The sequence below is a fragment of the Oncorhynchus kisutch genome, linkage group LG7 (assembly GCF_002021735.2).
Source record: "Oncorhynchus kisutch isolate 150728-3 linkage group LG7, Okis_V2, whole genome shotgun sequence".
NCBI classification, from domain to species: Eukaryota; Metazoa; Chordata; class Actinopteri; order Salmoniformes; family Salmonidae; genus Oncorhynchus; species Oncorhynchus kisutch.
This window is the reverse complement of record NC_034180.2, coordinates 14769455-14786539: the sequence shown is the minus strand read 5'-3', so window position 1 is coordinate 14786539 and position 17085 is coordinate 14769455. Positions and strand designations below refer to the sequence as shown.

The window sequence follows — 17085 nt, the reverse complement described above, 5'->3', positions numbered from 1 at the left end:
TCACAATTGTCCGATTAACATTAATGTGTAGTGTCTGAAGTCTGAGTTAACCTCACATTTCCAGATTTTGGCCATTCATTTAGATCTGAAAGGATTTTTAAGGTTATGTTATATTGCTGAGTAAGCCTACCTTTTTAATGGGAGGACATCCCTATCAGCTTCAATCACAATTTGGTTCACTACAGTAGTGGAAAATGGGTAGTGATATAAAGGTTACTGATACAAAGGGGACCTACATGCAGAAACAACAACGTTATTGTATTCTCATACTGAAGGGGTGCTGCGTATATGCCTATATACTGCGGGAGAAAGGAAAAGGGGAGAAAACCACTACTTGGTCAAGTGTCTGGATTCTGGAATCATCCCATCACACAGAGAAATAATCAAACTCCTAACAATACCCTCTTTCAGATCTGTCCCGAACTATCATTCCCTGTGAATTACATAGTTGTAAAGACAGTCATAGAAACAAATACAACCATAAGGGGGGAAACGCAACAGGGGAAAGGCAGCGTCAGTGGCGTGTCGGGTGAAGTGGCTGGAACTTGTAGGCGGATCCCGCATTCCACAGACCCTACATCACTAGTGCTCATTGAAACAGTTCTCCACTCCACAGCAGGGATAACCTGGCACACATCTGCTATGCTCCCATTCTGCATTTCTTTATGCATCCTTACAATGGGAAGAAATTCCAAACCGCTTCCTCCACAGTCCGCACACTTTCTCCGTCCAACCATTTTTTGGGACTAAATCAAAAAGTATGGAATGTGCGTAATTAAAAGAGGGGGGAGGAGGGGGGAGAGAGACTGGGGTGAGTCATTGTTAGGGCGGTGGTGGTGGTGGTGTAGGGGGAGGGGTGACGGAGAGCAGAGGGGAAAGGGAGGAGAAGGAGCGAGAGCAAGTGAGCTAGTCAGAGGCAGTGAGAACAGTGCACAGGCATTTCCTGTTTTTCCCTGGCTCTCTGTATGGGAGGGCCGGGAAAGGGGGACAGCGAGAGGGAGTGGGGAGTAGAGGGAGAGAGAGAGTGGGGAGTAGAGGGAGAGAGAAGGTTGAATGTATAATAGGCAGGTTACAGAGAGGTATCCGCACGGCTAAAGTGTCAGTAGTTTGAGGTTAAACGGGGGGAGAGAAAGGGAGAACAAGAAAAGGTTGACTTTATAATGGCTCAGTAGTTATAGGCTAGAGTGAAAACACCTGGTGTGCCCTCCCCTAGTTTTTACACACTTTTATAAAGCCACCCCCGGGTGTGTATTTTTATTTTATTTATTTTTTATTTTACCTTTATTTAACCAGGCAAGTCAGTTAAGAACAAATTGTTATTTTCAATGATGGCCTGGGAACAGTGGGTTAACTGCCTGTTCAGGGGCAGAACGACAGATTTGTACCTTGTCAGCTCGGGGGTTTGAACTCGCAACCTTCCGGTTACTAGTCCAACGCTCTAACCACTAGGCTACCCTATGTGATAGTCCTAATTAATACAATTTTGCGGAAATTAATGTGAGTCCATTTGGATCAGAGTGTAACCAAAATGTAGATTGCTCATGATTGAAATTGTAAACCAAAAGGTCGGACTATTGGCCTATAAGTCATGCTGAATTATTGTGAAATGTCATTTTTAAATATAAATGAAATTGCACTTATTGAGTGAGGTGCTCTCAGTAGTTTGTCTAATGTAGGGGTCTCAAACTGCAATTTGAGGGGGCCAAGGTGGGGGGGGGTGGGTATTTCAAGTATCGCCAACAATGTGCAGAACTGTATATCCAAAGATATATGACCTCTAGCCTCCTAGTGAGCACAAAAGTTTGAAAAGTCGTGGTTTCAACATCTTTTCAACCAAGCACAACGTCTTTTAAACGTCTTGTGCTCATAGGGCTATCAGTCTGTTGTGGCTGTCTGTGTGACTATCAGTTTGTTCAACAGGGTTTATGGTTTGCCAACCCCGGAGGCAGTAATAGCATGCCCAGCCGAACCCACAGCTCAGTGCAGAGGACCCGCTCCTTGCCTGTCCACACCACGCCACACACCATGGTTATGTTTCAGCAGTCTGGTAAGAAATCACACACACACGCACACTCAGTTACACGATACATAGACGTGCGCACACACACTTTGTCACACATTACTCTACTGTACAAGGTAGTCCTATCTTTCTGTTCCTCTCTTTCTTTATCTTAGCCTCTCTTTCTCTCTTCCTCTTTCTTTTCCCTCTCTCTCTCCTTTTTGTATTTCCATCTCTCAATCTTTTATAAGTTCTCAGCAGCCTAACATCCTCAGTGCTACCTTCCTCTTTGTTAGCCTGGAGACAGATGCTGTAATGCCACAGGGCATTACACACACTGCTCTCATCTGCATACCAATGCAGGACAACAGCCTGAGGTAAAGATCCCATTCAAGTCCAATGTTCTGCTCTGTAATGGCTGGATCCTTAATTCTATTTTCAGCCGTAGCCGCGGGATAAACTGGACATCAATGTGACAGCGGGGATTTCCTCCTCCGGCCTGTCTTTCATAGGGAACCAAAGAGTATTCCCCCTTTTTTATAATGGAGAGGAAGGAGGAGGGAGGGCGGTTTCAGGGGGAAAGAGGGAATGCAGCCGTATGTGAGGAAGGGAATGAGGGAAGAGTCAGTGGACTGTTACAATGAGCCTCTTTGTGTTGGGTGGCTGAGCAGCCCTGGCACCCTTTCCCTGCCTTTCTCTCTTTCCCTCCTTCGTTCTCTCCCTCCCTTCTACAGCTCTGCAGAGTCATACACACTGCACATGCACTCGGGGGTGGCTGGAGTTGGAGCCGGGCCAGAGTATGTAGCTGCCTGGAAAGCTAGGCCTGGACTCGCCCTCTCTCAATCTTTGTCTCTCTCTCTCCCCTATTTCTCAAACTGACGCTAGACAGATTAAATGATTGATTAAAACAGAGACTATACAGGGAGAATGATGGGATGTGGTAAGGGGAGTGTGTGTGTGTGCGGAGGGGCCAGGATTTGAGGCCTAAAAATAGCCAGTGGCTGACTGTTCTGTCTGTCCAGCCAGTGCGACGGCAAGTGCATAACTCGGCTCTTCTCTCTACCCACAAGGGATTTTCACAGCCGCCCGGGCTGCGTTGACTCCGCTTAAGGCAGGCAGGAGCAGCTTAAGGCTAACCGATGGCCTAGATATCCCCTCGTGATAGCTAGGTAAGGAGCTCACAACTGAGCTGAGGGGGCTGCTAGGCTAACAAGTTAGCAACTTGTCTCAGACAATCGCTTCTAAGTTTTTATTTGGGGTGGGTGAGTTTATGGGTCCCCCTTGTGGTCGGAACGGGTGACTTTGAACTTGAGAAGTACACACCTCACTCACACATGCGCAACAAACCACCCCAATTTGAGTAACCCAAATGACTGGGTATTGTATTTAAGGGGTGTAATGTGTAGACGGTTGGTTAATTGGCGGTGTAGTGTAAATCAGATTAAGCACAGCACACGCGGTGTGGTTGAATGGAGGTCATTGTTACGACGACCGCCCCGCACAAACTGGGATTTGGAGCCCATGATGATTAATTCCTTTGTCTGCTGCCATTTCAGTGTGGTGGTGTTAGGAAAGGTTAAAGTATTGGGATCAAGACATTTTGATGAACTTCATTTCAACTCTTTTTTGTGCTCAATGGGAATAGTAGACTGATGTGGTATTTTGTGGTTTGTAGAGGACTGTGAAAAAATGCATCATTATTTTGATTGTAAAGTCTTTGAGCTATTTTCACAGTGGTTATGTTGATGTTGGAACTTTCTGGGGGTCTTTACCTGGCCTTTTTATGTATGGGTATACACACATTTATCATACTCTTTCAGTTGTTTGTTTAGCTTTTTATTTTAGCTGAGCTTTCACAGTGGTTGAGGGTACGTTGTAACATTGGTGGTGTTCTCCAGGTAGTTGGTTGTGGGTACATTGTTGTGTTGTTCTCCGGGTAGTTGGTTGTGGGTACATTGTAATGGCGCAGTGCTGTCCTGGTAGTTAGTTGTGTGTACGTTGTTATAACATTGTGGTGTTGGTCTCCAGGTAGTTGGTTGTGGGTACGTTATGTTGCAGTGCTGTCCTGGTAGTTAGTTGTAATGTTGCAGTCTTCTCCAGGTAGTTGGTTGTGTGTATGTTGTTGTGACATTGTGGTGGTGTTCTCCAGGTAGTTGATTGTGTGTACGTTGATGTAATTGTGCAGAATTCTCTAGGTAGTTGATTGTGTGTATGTTGATGTCATGTTGCAGAGTTCTCCTGGTAGTTGGTTGTGTGTATGTTGTTGTAACATTGTGGTGGTGTTCTCCAGATCTCCAAGTGCCAGTGACGGAACCAGACATCAACAACCGGCTGGAGTCTCTGTGTTTGAGTATGACAGAGCATGCCCTGGGAGGTAGGAGCACCACAACCATCCATGAACAGACACATACGAATTCACACACACCAGTTAATACTGGACTTCTTAGTCAATACACAGTACTGTATCTGATGTACCAGTTGGTTTATTCACACGTGCGCACATGCACAGAAAGAAACTTGTACGCACGCTCTCTCTCTCACTCACACACACACACACACACACACACACACACACACACACACACACACCCTTTGCCCTCAGAACAGCCTTAATTCGTCGGGGCATGGACTCTACAAGGTGTCAAAAGCATTCCACAGGGATGTTGGTTCATTTTGAGGCCAATGCTTCCCACAGTTGTCAAGTTGGCTGGATGTCCTTTGGGTGGTGGATAATTCTTGGTACACACGGTAAACTGTTGAGCATGAAAAATCCAGCAGCGGTGCAGTTCTTGTTACAAACGCGCCTGGCACCTACTACCACACCTTGTTCAAAGGCACTTAAGTCTTTTGTCTTGCCCATTCACCCTCTGAATGGCACACATACATGATCCTTGTCTCAAGGCTTAAAAATCCTTATTTGACCTGTCTGCTTCCCTTCATCTACACTGATTGAAGTGGATTTAACAAATGACATCAATAAGGGATCATACATTTTACCTGGATTCACCTGGTCAGCCTATGTCATAGAAAGAGCAGGTGTTCTTAATGTTTTGTATAATCGGTGTATATATGCGCAAATAAACAGACAAAAGGTGTCAACTTTGGAATTCCCTCTATACACGCACAAACAAACAGCAGACAAAAGGAGTGTCTCTACCCAGCAACTGTTCAACCTCTTTTCAATTTTTGCCTAAAATGACATACCCAAATCGAACTGCCTGTAGCTCAGGCCCTGAAGCAAGGATATGCATATTCTTGATACCATTTGAAAAGGAACACTTTGAAGTTTGTGGAAATGTAAATTAATGTAGGATAATATAACACATTAGATCTGGTAAAATATAATACAAAGGAAAAAAAACATGCGTTTAAAAAAATGCAAGAGAAAGAAATATATGACTTAGGAATCTAGGGGCAATTTGGATTTTGGCCACTAGATGGCAGCAGTGTATGCAAAGTTTTAGACTGAGCCAATGAACCATTGAATTTCTGTTCAAAATGTTGTATCAAGACTGCCCAAATGTGCCTAATTGGTTTATTAATAACTTTTCACGTTCATAACTGTGCACTCTCCTCAAACAACTTCATGGTGTTCTTTCACTGTTAATAGCTACTGTAAATTGGACAGTGCAGTTAGATTAACAAGAATTTAAGTTTCTGCCAATAATCAGACATGTCAATGTCCTGGGAAATGTTCTTGTTACTTACAACCTCATGCTAATCGCATTAGCCTACGTTAGCTCAACCGTCCCGCGGGGGACCCACTGATCCTGTAGAGGTTTTAAAGGAAAAAATAAGTTACGGGTGAGTCATTTGCCAAGTCATCGGGAACATTCATATGTCTTGTCAGAATGTAACCGTAATACTAATGAAGCCAGCAACATACAGTGAATACATCCAGAGTCTCAACTGCCCAAAGATGATGGCTTGCCCAGACCTGGGTTCATATATTATTCAAAATCATTTCAAATGCTTTAGCTGTGCTTGCTTGAACCTGCAATAGAACAGGCCCTCCAGGAAGGCTAAAGCAATTGCTCAAAATATTTCAAATAGTATTTGAGCCCGTTTGGCTGTAGCCAGGGTGTGTCTCCACAAATAATCCACACGAGGATAGAAGGGTGGAGTGGATAGGAGAGGAAGGGAGATGGGAATGGTTACTGCGATTATCCATGTGAAGTGGAGTTTAGTTTGAAATAAAAGGGCTGTTTTCTCTCTCCCCGGCCTCGCCAGCACAGAGGCAGAGACAGTGGCCCTCAGTGCTCGGCGCAGAGCTAGGATGGACAAGCACCGCTTTGTGTAGGTGGACACACACACAGGCCCAGAGCAGAGGTGGTTAGCTGAGGAGTGCTAGTCCCAGACTGGACCCTTCCTCTCTACTGTAACCCTCTGCCCCTCCTTTCTCTCTCTCTCTCTATAACATACTGAATCCACAGAATATAAATTAGAACCAAAGTACTCATTGTGAATGGAATGCCCTTATTTACAAATCGAGTAAATACTGTCCAATAGAAATCTGTCAGCTCTAAAAATGACCAAACTCTCTTTTCTTTTAACCAATTTTACAGAAAGCTGCAAGTCATTTCCCTAATATTGACATGCTTCCAGACGTTAGGCAGTTCTGTAGAACTGAAAGGATTGGATATCCATTATGGTGAACATTTCATCAAGCCTATGACAGGGAAAGGTGGCACTATTAGCATATTGCTAATTGCCTCCAGATCTCCGAAAGTGCCACAGGGGGTAAGGGTTAGGGATTGGTGCATTGTTAACATGGGCCTACATAACTCTCTTATGGAACCCTATTCCATTTATAGTCCACTACTTTTGACCAGAGCTCTGGTCAAAGGTATTGCACTATATAGGGAATAGGGTTCCATTTGGAATGTCATGAGACCCTTGACCACACACAGGAACTCCAATAATAGTAAATTGTTGTATGTAATGCACCCTGGTCCATAGGACAGGCTCATTGTCCACCCTCCCTCCCAGAAGCCTGGATGGGATGAGAGAGCCAAGCCTATGAGTTCGTAGCTTCAACCCCGCAGGACACCAATTGATTTAATGGACTGCTGAATGTGTGTTTGCGCTTCAGAATGATGTCTATCTCTAAGCTACCCAAGAAAGGGTTGAAAATAGCCCATAATAATATATGTAGCCTTAGAAATAAGGTTCATGAAATCAATAATTTGCTAACATCAGATAACATATATTCGCCTTTTCTGAGACTCGCGTAGATAATTAATTTGATGATACAGCAGTGCAATACAAGGATATAACATCGATAGAAGAGACACATAAATGCTTATGGGGGAGGTGTTGCTGTATATATTCAGAGCCATATCCCTGTCATACTTAGAAGATCTTATGTCAAGTGTTATTGAAGTGTTGTGGTTGCAGGTTCACTTGGCATATCTAAAGCCTTTTCTTTTGTGGTGTTGCTATAGGCCACCAAGTGATAAGTCAGTATCTAAATAATAAACTCAGCAAAAAAAGAAACATCCCTTTTTCAGGACCCTGTCTTTCAAAGATAATTTGTAAAAATCCAAATAACTTCACAGATCTTCATTGTAAAAGGGTTAAACTCTGTTTCCCATTCTTGTTCAATGAACCAGAAACAATTAATGAACTTGAACCTGTGGAACGGTCGTTAAGACACTTAACAGCTTACAGACGGTACGCAATTAAGGTCATAGTTATGAAAACTTCTGACACTAAAGAGTCCTTTCTACTGACTGAAAAACACCAAAGGTAAGATGCCCAGGGTCCCTGCTCATCTGCATGAACGTGCCTTGGTCATGCTGCAAGGAGGCATGAGGACTGTAGATGTGGCCAGGGCAATAAATTGCAATGTCCGTAATGTGAGATGCCTTAGACAGGGAGACAGGATGGACAGCTGATCGTCCTCGTAGTGGCAGACCATGTGTAACAACACCTGCACAGGATCTGTACATCCGAGCATCACACCTGCGGGACAGGTACAGGATGACAACAACAACTGCCCGAGTTACACCAGGAACGCACAATCCCTCCATCAGTGCTCAGACTGTCCACAATAGGCTGAGAGAGGCTGGACTGAGGGCTTGTAGGCCTGTTGTAAGGCAGGTCCTCACCGGACATCACCGGCAATTATATGTTGCCTATGGGCACAAATCCACCGTCACAGGGCCAGACAGGACTAGCCAAACGTGCTCTTCACTGACAAGTCGTAGTCTTGTCTCACCAGGGATGATAGTCGGATTTGCGTTTATCTTCGAAGGAATGAGCGTTACACCGAGGCCTGTACTCTGGAGCGGGATTGATTTGGAGGTGGAGGGTCTGTCATGGTCTGGGGCAGTGTGGCACAGCATCATCGGACTGAGCTTGTTGTCATATTGCTGGCAATCTTAGCACTGTGCGTTACAGGAAGACATCCTCCTCCCTCATGTGGTACCCTTCCTGCAGGAACTTGCAGGTGCCTTGGTAGAAGAGTGGGGTAACATCTCACAGCAAGAACTGGCAAATCTGGTGCAGTCCATGAGGAGGAGATGCACTGCAGTACTTAATGCAGCTGGTGGCCACATCAGATACTGACTGTTACTTTGATTTTGACCCCCTCTTTGTTCAGGGACACATTATTCCATTTCTGTTAGTCACATGTCTGTGGAACTTGATCAGTTTATGTCTCAGTTCTTGAATCTTGTTATGTTCATACAAATATTTACACATTTTAAGTTTGCTGAAAATAAATGCAGTTGACAGTGCGAGGATATTTTTTTTTTTGCTGAGTTTGTGTGAAATGCTTGATAGTGAATGTGATGTAAACAGAGAGGTCTGCTTTCTTGGGGACCGGAATATTGACTGGTTTTCATCAAGTTGTCCGCTCAAGAGAAAGCTTCCTACTGTAACCAGTGCCTGTAATCTGGTTCAGGTTATTAATCAACCTACCAGGATGTTTACAAACACTACAGGAACAAGATCGTCCACATGTATCAATCACATTTTTACTAATACTGTAGAACTTTGTTCTAAAGCTGTATCCGTAGTGGCTATATCCAGGAAAGCCAAAGTTCCAATAGCTGGGCCTAAAATAGTGTATAAGAGATCATACAAAAGATTTTGCAGTGACTCTTATGTGGATGATGTTAAAAAAAGGTGTTGGTCTGATGTGTTTAATGAGGAGCATCCAGATGCTGCACTTGATGAATTTATGAAATTGCTTCTTCCAATTATTGTTAAACCTGTCCAGGCTCCATGGGTGGATGAGGAATTTAACAATTGTATTGTTGAAAGAGATGGGGGGGGGGGTGGCTAATATGTCTGGCTGCACATCTGACTGGCTTACTTACTGCAAATTGAGAAATGATGTGACTGAACTCAACAAAAACAAGAATAAACCTTATTATGAAGCCAAGATCAATGATATAAAGAATTATGGAAAACAACTTGAGTAGTTTAAATGGAATTATGGGCAGAAAGACAAATTCAACTCACTCTTTCATCGAATCAGATTTCTTATTCATCACACAAGCATTTGATGTTGCCACTTATTTTAATGATTACTTCATTGGCAAAGTGGGCAAACTTAGGCAGGAAATGCCAACAATAAACATACAAATGATGAAATAAAAGCATTGCAAGTTTGTAAAGTCCGTGTGGGAGAGGTGGGAAAATTATTGTTGTCAATCAATACTGACAAACCTGGCATTGACAACTTAGATGGAAAGCTACTGAGGATGGTAGCTGACTATTGCCTGTCCTTTATGTCATATCTTTAATCTGAGCCTAGAGGAAAGTCTTTGTCCTCAGGCCTGGAGGGAAGACAAAGTAATTCCACTACCTAAGAGTAGTAAAGTGGCCTTTACTGGTTCTAACAGCAGACCTATAAGCTTGCTGCCCGCTCTTAACAAACTGTTGGAAAAAATTGTGTTTGACCAAATACAATTCTATTTCTCTGTAAACAGACTTTCAGCATGCTTATAGAGTTGGGCACTCAACATGCACTCAGCACTGACACAAATGACTGATGATTGGTTGAAAGAAATTGATAATAATAAGATTGTGGGAGCTGTGTTAGATTTCAATAAAGCCTTTGATATTATTGACCATAACCTGTTGTTGAAAAAACTTGTGTTATGGCTTTTCAATCTCTGCCATATTGTGGATTCAGAGCTATCTATCTAATATAACTCAAAGGGTTTTCTTTAATGGTAGCTTCTCTAATGTCAAACCTGTAAAGTGTGGTGTAACGCAGGGCAGTGCTCTAGGCCCTCTACTCTTTTCACCAATGACCTGCCACTGGCATTAAACACAGCATGTGTGTCCATGTATGCTGATGATTCAACCATATACGCATCAGCAACCACAGCTAATGCACCCACTGAAACCCTTAACAAAGGGTTGCAGTCTGTTTTGGAATGGGTGGCCAGTAATAAACTGGTCTTGAACATCTCTAAAACTAAGAGCATTGTATTTGGTACAAATCATTCCTTAAGTTCTAGACCTCTGAATCTGGTAATGAATGGTGTGGCTGTTGAACAAGTTGAGGAGACTAAATTACTTGGTGTTACTTTAGATCGTAAACTGTCATGGTCAAAACATATAGATTCAATGGTTGTAAAGATGAGGAGAAGTCTGGCCGTAGTAAAGAAAGCTCTGCTTTTTTGACACCACACTCCAAAAAGCAAGTTCTGCGGGCTCTAGTTTTAGTCGTGTGGTCCAGTGCTGCAAGGAAAGACCTAGTTAAAAGCTGCAGCTGGCCCAGAAACAGCACGTACTGCTCTTCATTGTAATCAGAGGGCTGATATAAATATGCATGCCTGTCTCTATTGGCTAAGAGTTTAGGAGAGACAGACTGTATCACTTATTTTTACAAGAGACATTAAATCCCAAATAGTTTGTATAGTCAACTTACACATTTCTGACACACACCTATCCCACCAGACATGCCACCAGGGTACTTTTCACAGTCCCCAAATCCAGAACATAGTCAAGAAAGCGTACAGTATTATATAGAGCCCTTATTGCATAGAACTTCCTTCCATCTCATTTTGCTCAAATAAAAAGCAAACCTTGTTTCAAAAAACTGATAAAGCAACACCTCGTGGCACAACGCCTCTCCCCTATTATTTGACCTAGATAGTTTGTGTGTATGTATTGATATGTAGCCTACGTGTGCCTTAAACATTTTTTTTATGTAGTTCTGTCCTTGGGGTCCACACAAAACATAATACAGAATATCAACAGACAAAAGTCTGTTGATATTCTGTATTATGTTTCATGTTTTGTGTGGACCCCAGGAAGAGTAGCTGCTGCTTTTGCAATAAAATAACAATTACCAAAATAACAATACATAGGATTTATATAGCTTGTTTCTAAGGTCCAAAGACACCTATGTCCATAGGGCTCTGGTCAAAGGTAGTGCACTATGTAGGGAATAGGGTGTCATTTAGGACATAACCCAGGTCCTCTTTGTTTGTCCAGCTAGGCCAGATGCAACAGTTTTTTGTTTTGAAACATTCCGTCTGTATTTGTCCAGTTGTTATTCTTATTCCTATCTGATGGTTTGTCCTATGTCCCTCCCTCCTGTGTGTCTAGATGGAGTTGACCGCACATCCACCATCTGAGAGTAGGACCTGAAGGAGACCCGGGGACATCTGGTCCCACACACACACACACACCCCACACACACACACACACCCCACAGCCAATGGGAGAGGTCAACCGGGGTGGTTGCTGGGCTGCAAATCATGCCACGGCGAGCCAATTCGCAAAAACTGCTAACAAATGGCTAACGCAGTAGCACATTGGCATGTTACCATCACAACAAAACACGGCTACGCCCCCAGCACACTCATAAGTACCTGGGCTTCAGTGATGGATGAGAAATGCAGTGCAGACTTCTTTCCCCACCCAGTATAACTACCCACAACAGTGCCGGAGGAGTGCCCTCTGCTGGGCTGGGGGAGATATAGCAGCGCTGGGGGTCAGCATCGGCCAACAACCGATTGGCAGACCCTGGACCCAGTTGAAGGGGGAGTAGTGCATTATGGGTACTGTAGTATATCATGCTATAAGAGTCAAGACTGTAGACTTCCCTTCTCCGCCCCCAGACCAGTAAAGGAGTTCCCACACCAGTTTGCACCAGTCAGCATTTCTACCGGTCGTACCATATGACGTCTCACTGAGTCAAAAACAAACACAAGACAAGTAAGTAAATAATCAAAGTGGGACACATTGTGAGAGAAGCCTCGGCATTCATCTCACTGTTTGGGAGAGTTTTAGGGAGGAAGTTTTTCAAAAGACCCCTGCTCTGTATAGGTGACAGAAAAAAAGCATTTTTACATGTATGTATTGTTTACATAAGATGCTACTATGGTACTGAAACATTTATACATTTCAGCTATGAATGTTATCTCTTATATTTTATTTTTTTAAATACATTTTGGGAAAGTAGTAGCATACTACCGTACTAGTCGCTTAATAGACTAACGTCCCACAGTAGCTATCATAGTTTTACAACCAACATTATCATAGTTTTTTTGGCTTTCGCTTACCAGCAGCCAAGCTGTGTGAAAATGAAAACGCTAAAAGGAGAGAGGGATGAAGTGGAAGTGTGTAGAAGGAAAAACAGAGAAATGAGAAGATGGGAGGAGGGGAAATAAAAGTGGGGAGACACAGGATGGTCTGTGCCAAGTGATTTAGAAGGAGAAGAGGACGTTAGTGATGATGGATCCATGTCAGAGGCAGGGACTTTGATTTGAAAAGACAGGAAAATTGTGTAGTAGTAGCGTTGTGGTGAAGTTATGGGTAAATGTTATAGACAGGCCAATATATATAATCTTTTAGAATTCTTTAATCTTTGTCCCTGCAGACTATGCATTGAAAGTTTATGCTGTTAATTTGCTTGGGCTGTGTCTGGATTTGGGAGTGAGGTTTCTTTAATAGGTGCACAACGTTGTGTGACCTATTCTCTAATTGGGGCTAGTCAGTGTGGGTCAGTAGTATTTTCAATGTGTCTCATTGTGAAATAGAATGAGGATTACATGTGTGTTTTCAGTCCAGGGTAGGTACTATAGCGTTATATGCTATATGCTCTCATTTTACTAGGAAGTAAGAGATGGTCAAAGATGTTCTGAATCAAGGAGAAAAGATGTACACAGAGGACAGGAGAATCAGGAAGTAGCTTTGGCGGATGTAAACGAGAAGGTTTGCTGAGGAGGTTTCCTTTCCCTCAAGCAGCATAGAAACACCAACCCATGAAGGGTTTAAAACTAGTTTAAATTCCCGAGAATACTCTCTTTTTAGTACTTAACTCCACCTAGTGGCAAAATGCAGTTAGACAGCCAGGCACTTGGAATTAGGCTTTTTGTACTTCAATTTCTTTTTTCTTTTTTTTGTCTTAATATTTGTCTTAACCCTAACCCTTGGTTCATTGTTGTCTGCATGACATGCTATAAGGGTAGGTTCATGGTAAAATAAGCTCTTTAAAGCTGAATTATGCTCTGTTGTTATTAGCAACTGTCATCCTGTAATTGGGTGTTTTGTGCATGGAAGATCACGCTAATGTATTGTGCCTGAATGGGCATCCTGATTTGGTGTGGTGTTTTGTGAGTTTTTTTGCGCAACTTTTTGGGTTAGTTTATTTTTAAATTCTTGTGTGTCTCGTTTTCTTGTTCTGCACTTGGTGTTGTGATATTTTAATACAGCTAATCCATCAATAACAATGCCAATAGGTGCAGCAATAGAAATGGCAAGTATGTGCAATAAACATTCATCAGTGGGGAGAGGCAAGTGGTTTGGAGAGGAAAGGTTAAGAGTTTTGTAGTTCAGAAAAAGGGACTTGACTTATTGTGGAGGTGAACTTGTAGTGAGATGAAACCAGCTTCATCGCTTGGCGATGGAGAACAAGAACACCCCTTCCTCTGCCAAAGTAACTACAGCCCACTCCCAAGTGCGCATTGAACTTAAGCTCTCAGACTGAGCAATCTTGTCATAAAGTAGGGTTGACCCCAGTCAAACCTTTAACCTGTTATTGTCAAAATGTCATTGATGCTTGTAGTAATGTTTCATAGTCAGTCAAATGTCACTGCTTCACTAAAAACGCATGCCCTTAACTTTTGACAGGAAAATTCAATAAAGCATGAATTGGCATGGACCCTTTTGTGGCACGGTTTGGTTTAGTGGCAGCATTACAGTATTGGTATACTGATGCAACATACATCAGTGGATATACAGTACATGGTAGTTAGATCCACTTGCCACTGCCACATAAATTGATACTATTAGCAGATTCAAATTATTTATACTTTTTTTTTCTATTGTTGCAGAGGTGATTTATTGTATTCATTTAGATGTATTATTTAAAGTACCACATGTATTAACTTGCTATGGCTGGTGACCATAAGTACATCTCAAATATTAACATAGTTATTTTTGTTTTGAACTACAGTATAATCGCACATTTTTATATTTAATAGTGGAGTAGAGAGACACTCTGTGTCTTGTTTGGATTCGTTTTTTTCTTCTGACTGACGGTTTGGGAACGCTTGCTATCCTGGTTGGCCAAATGTCTGAACGTGGCCACCAGCAGAACAAACAGGATAGGGGGCGACGACCCTTTTGAAATATTGCCAAATAGAACAGGCCACGGTAACCCTGGATAGACTGAGATGGAGAGTCATCTGGGGTTATTTCTGTGGGATAAGGCCCATACCGATAAGGTACTTTGGTACACTTCGGCTATGAGCATCGGAGGTCCAGGGATAGCCCTTTGGGAATGGGTAACCAGTGCTTACCAAGCTAACCACCATCTGCATGGCTAGTGATGACATCACAGTGGATGGCTAAGATATGTAGCCTATCCAAAAGACTGGCAACAACTGCAGGGCAGAGGGTAGCGCATTCTAGGGTGGGACTTACACACTCACTACTGCCCATGAGGTTATGTGTGTGTGAATGTAGTGTACACTACAGTATGTGCCTATGAAAGAGCGATGGAGCAGAGGGAGTAAACAGAAGAGCTGTGAATGTCATTGATATATTACTGCAACTGCGTGTGTGAAGTAGCCTGATGACGAGTGGATCGGACTTCTCCGGAAGCTGTTCACCTTGTGTAACAAAAAAAAGGGGGGTTTTATTTGTATTTTCCAAAGCGCATCCAACCCCTATGAGGCTGAGATGAGAGAGATCCTCTGTACACACTGCAGTATTAACAGTTAGATGATAACCTTGATATTCCAAATATATTATAATTTAATGTTTTTTTTTTACTGAAATTTTTGTTGGTCATAGACACTCTGCACATTAGTCAAATATCGCATCATTATTCGATTGCGAGACTCTTTAAAAAATTTTTTTTATTTTTTTTGTAAACTCGAAGGCATCCATACTGTAACAAAAGTTCTACAGCTTTACTGTGCTCTGTTTGTTTTGTTTTTGTTATCAAAGAGCCGATGTCCTGTATTGACTGCAGGCTTACAAATATATTTGAAAAAATATTATCCTATGTTTAAGAAAAAACTCAAAAGCTCCCAAAAAAAGGTAATTTATATTATAGAAATGCACGAGGCTGGGAAGTCATATTTAAAATAACAAATGGCAGTGCCTTTTTTTTTACTCGACATTTACCCAAAATGTAAATGTGTTGACAGTCAAAATGGTGGCATCCTCCAAACTGCATACTAGGTCCTCTAGGACATTTTAAAATGTATCTTTTGGCGTCACGTTGTAGACAAAAACAATATGGAACACTTCTTTCTGGCCTCGTGTTGTCAGTGTATTTTTTTGTTTCTGTAGGTACTTTTCAATGCTGATATGAAGTTAGGAATTATACCTGTCTGTACAACAAACAGATGTATATGTTTTGTGTGTGTTTTGCACGTGTGTGTCTTGTTGTAACTGTAAAATACTTATTCTCAAATGTACCAGAAATGCTGCGACCTGGCATGGCCCAATCAAAAGAAGGCTGTTGTTTTTCTTCCTTTGTTCAGGCATCGGAGGATGACTGCCTCTCAGCTGTATGTGTGTGTTATACAGTATCAAGGGATTGTATGGTCACTATGCCCACAGTTCAGTAACACATGAGGGCTGACGTTCAGTTCAGAGAGACCTGAGGTCCACTGTACACTACATAGATCAGTATTACAACCAGTCTCTCTGTAGAGCCAGCCATTTAGAACTGGGCCAGTATTTACAAAGAGTCTGAGTAGTCGTGCTTTTTACATGCCTTCTAGATCATAATGATTAAAATTATATGGACAGGGGGGTACCTGATCCCAGAGTTACTTTTTTAATTCGGGCCCTGACGCCATGCCAAAAGCCTGTCTCAGGTTCTGTGTTCCTGTAGCCACTTGCCTCGGGCAGCGTTTGGGTCTGGCTTGTGAGAGGAAGTGTGGATGCTCATCTGTTCTAAATGGATCTCTTGTGTAAATGTATGTATTTTCATTTTTGTCTATGAGAGATTGTGGTTGCTATCTATTCAGAATGGGAGCGCTGCGAGTGAGTGAGCGAAAGATACTGAATGAATCGACTGAATGCTTTGTTTTGTGGGGTCTGTGTTCAAATGCTTGACATCTTTATTATAACCACAGACAAAAAAATGTATTAAAGAAAAACTTGTAAAATTGTCTGTGGATAAAAAAAGTTTTTAAATTCCAATGAAAGGGTCATGTCTTGTATTCTGGGAGGCCACACAATAGCAGGAGACTATTCTACTGGCTATTCCTCCAAAAAGCACACCAATCAGAGGAACTGAAGCACTCTCATAAAACCTGTTGCCAAGAGGCAGGCTCCAGTCAAGGAAGGTACCGCCTTGTTTCACAAAACCAGCTAAAATAAAGTTGTCAACCCCCCCCCCCCCCAAAAAAAAAAATCCCTACACCCCCATTTTGTAACCCCAAAGCAAGTGCACACAATGTGAGGTCCGGCCACCCGACACCCTGCTCGCTCGACCCTCTCCTCCCTTCCTCAGACCATCTCTGGAGACAATCTCACTTCCCTCAACTCATCCCTGAGCACTGTCTGTGTTCCCTCTGACTTCAAAGTTGCCAGAGTCACTCCCCTCCTCAAGAAACCAACACTCGACGACTCTGACATCAGAAATTACAGAC

The 17085-nt window shown here is 42.6% G+C and overlaps 1 protein-coding gene across 2 annotated transcripts in view; it reads left to right on the top strand.

The window, feature by feature from the left end:
- The window catches only part of LOC109882861 (protein Smaug homolog 1), a 101015-nt gene extending 84416 nt beyond the window's left edge, over positions 1-16599 (top strand). For both annotated transcript variants that reach the window (XM_020474951.2, XM_020474952.2), the window contains 3 exons: positions 1921-2047; positions 4290-4373; positions 11573-16599. In XM_020474951.2, coding sequence (XP_020330540.1) covers positions 1921-2047; positions 4290-4373; positions 11573-11601 — 240 coding nt within the window. In that variant the 3' untranslated portion in view covers positions 11602-16599. The remainder of the gene's footprint in view (positions 1-1920; positions 2048-4289; positions 4374-11572) is intronic.
- The last annotated feature ends 486 nt before the right edge of the window (positions 16600-17085 follow it).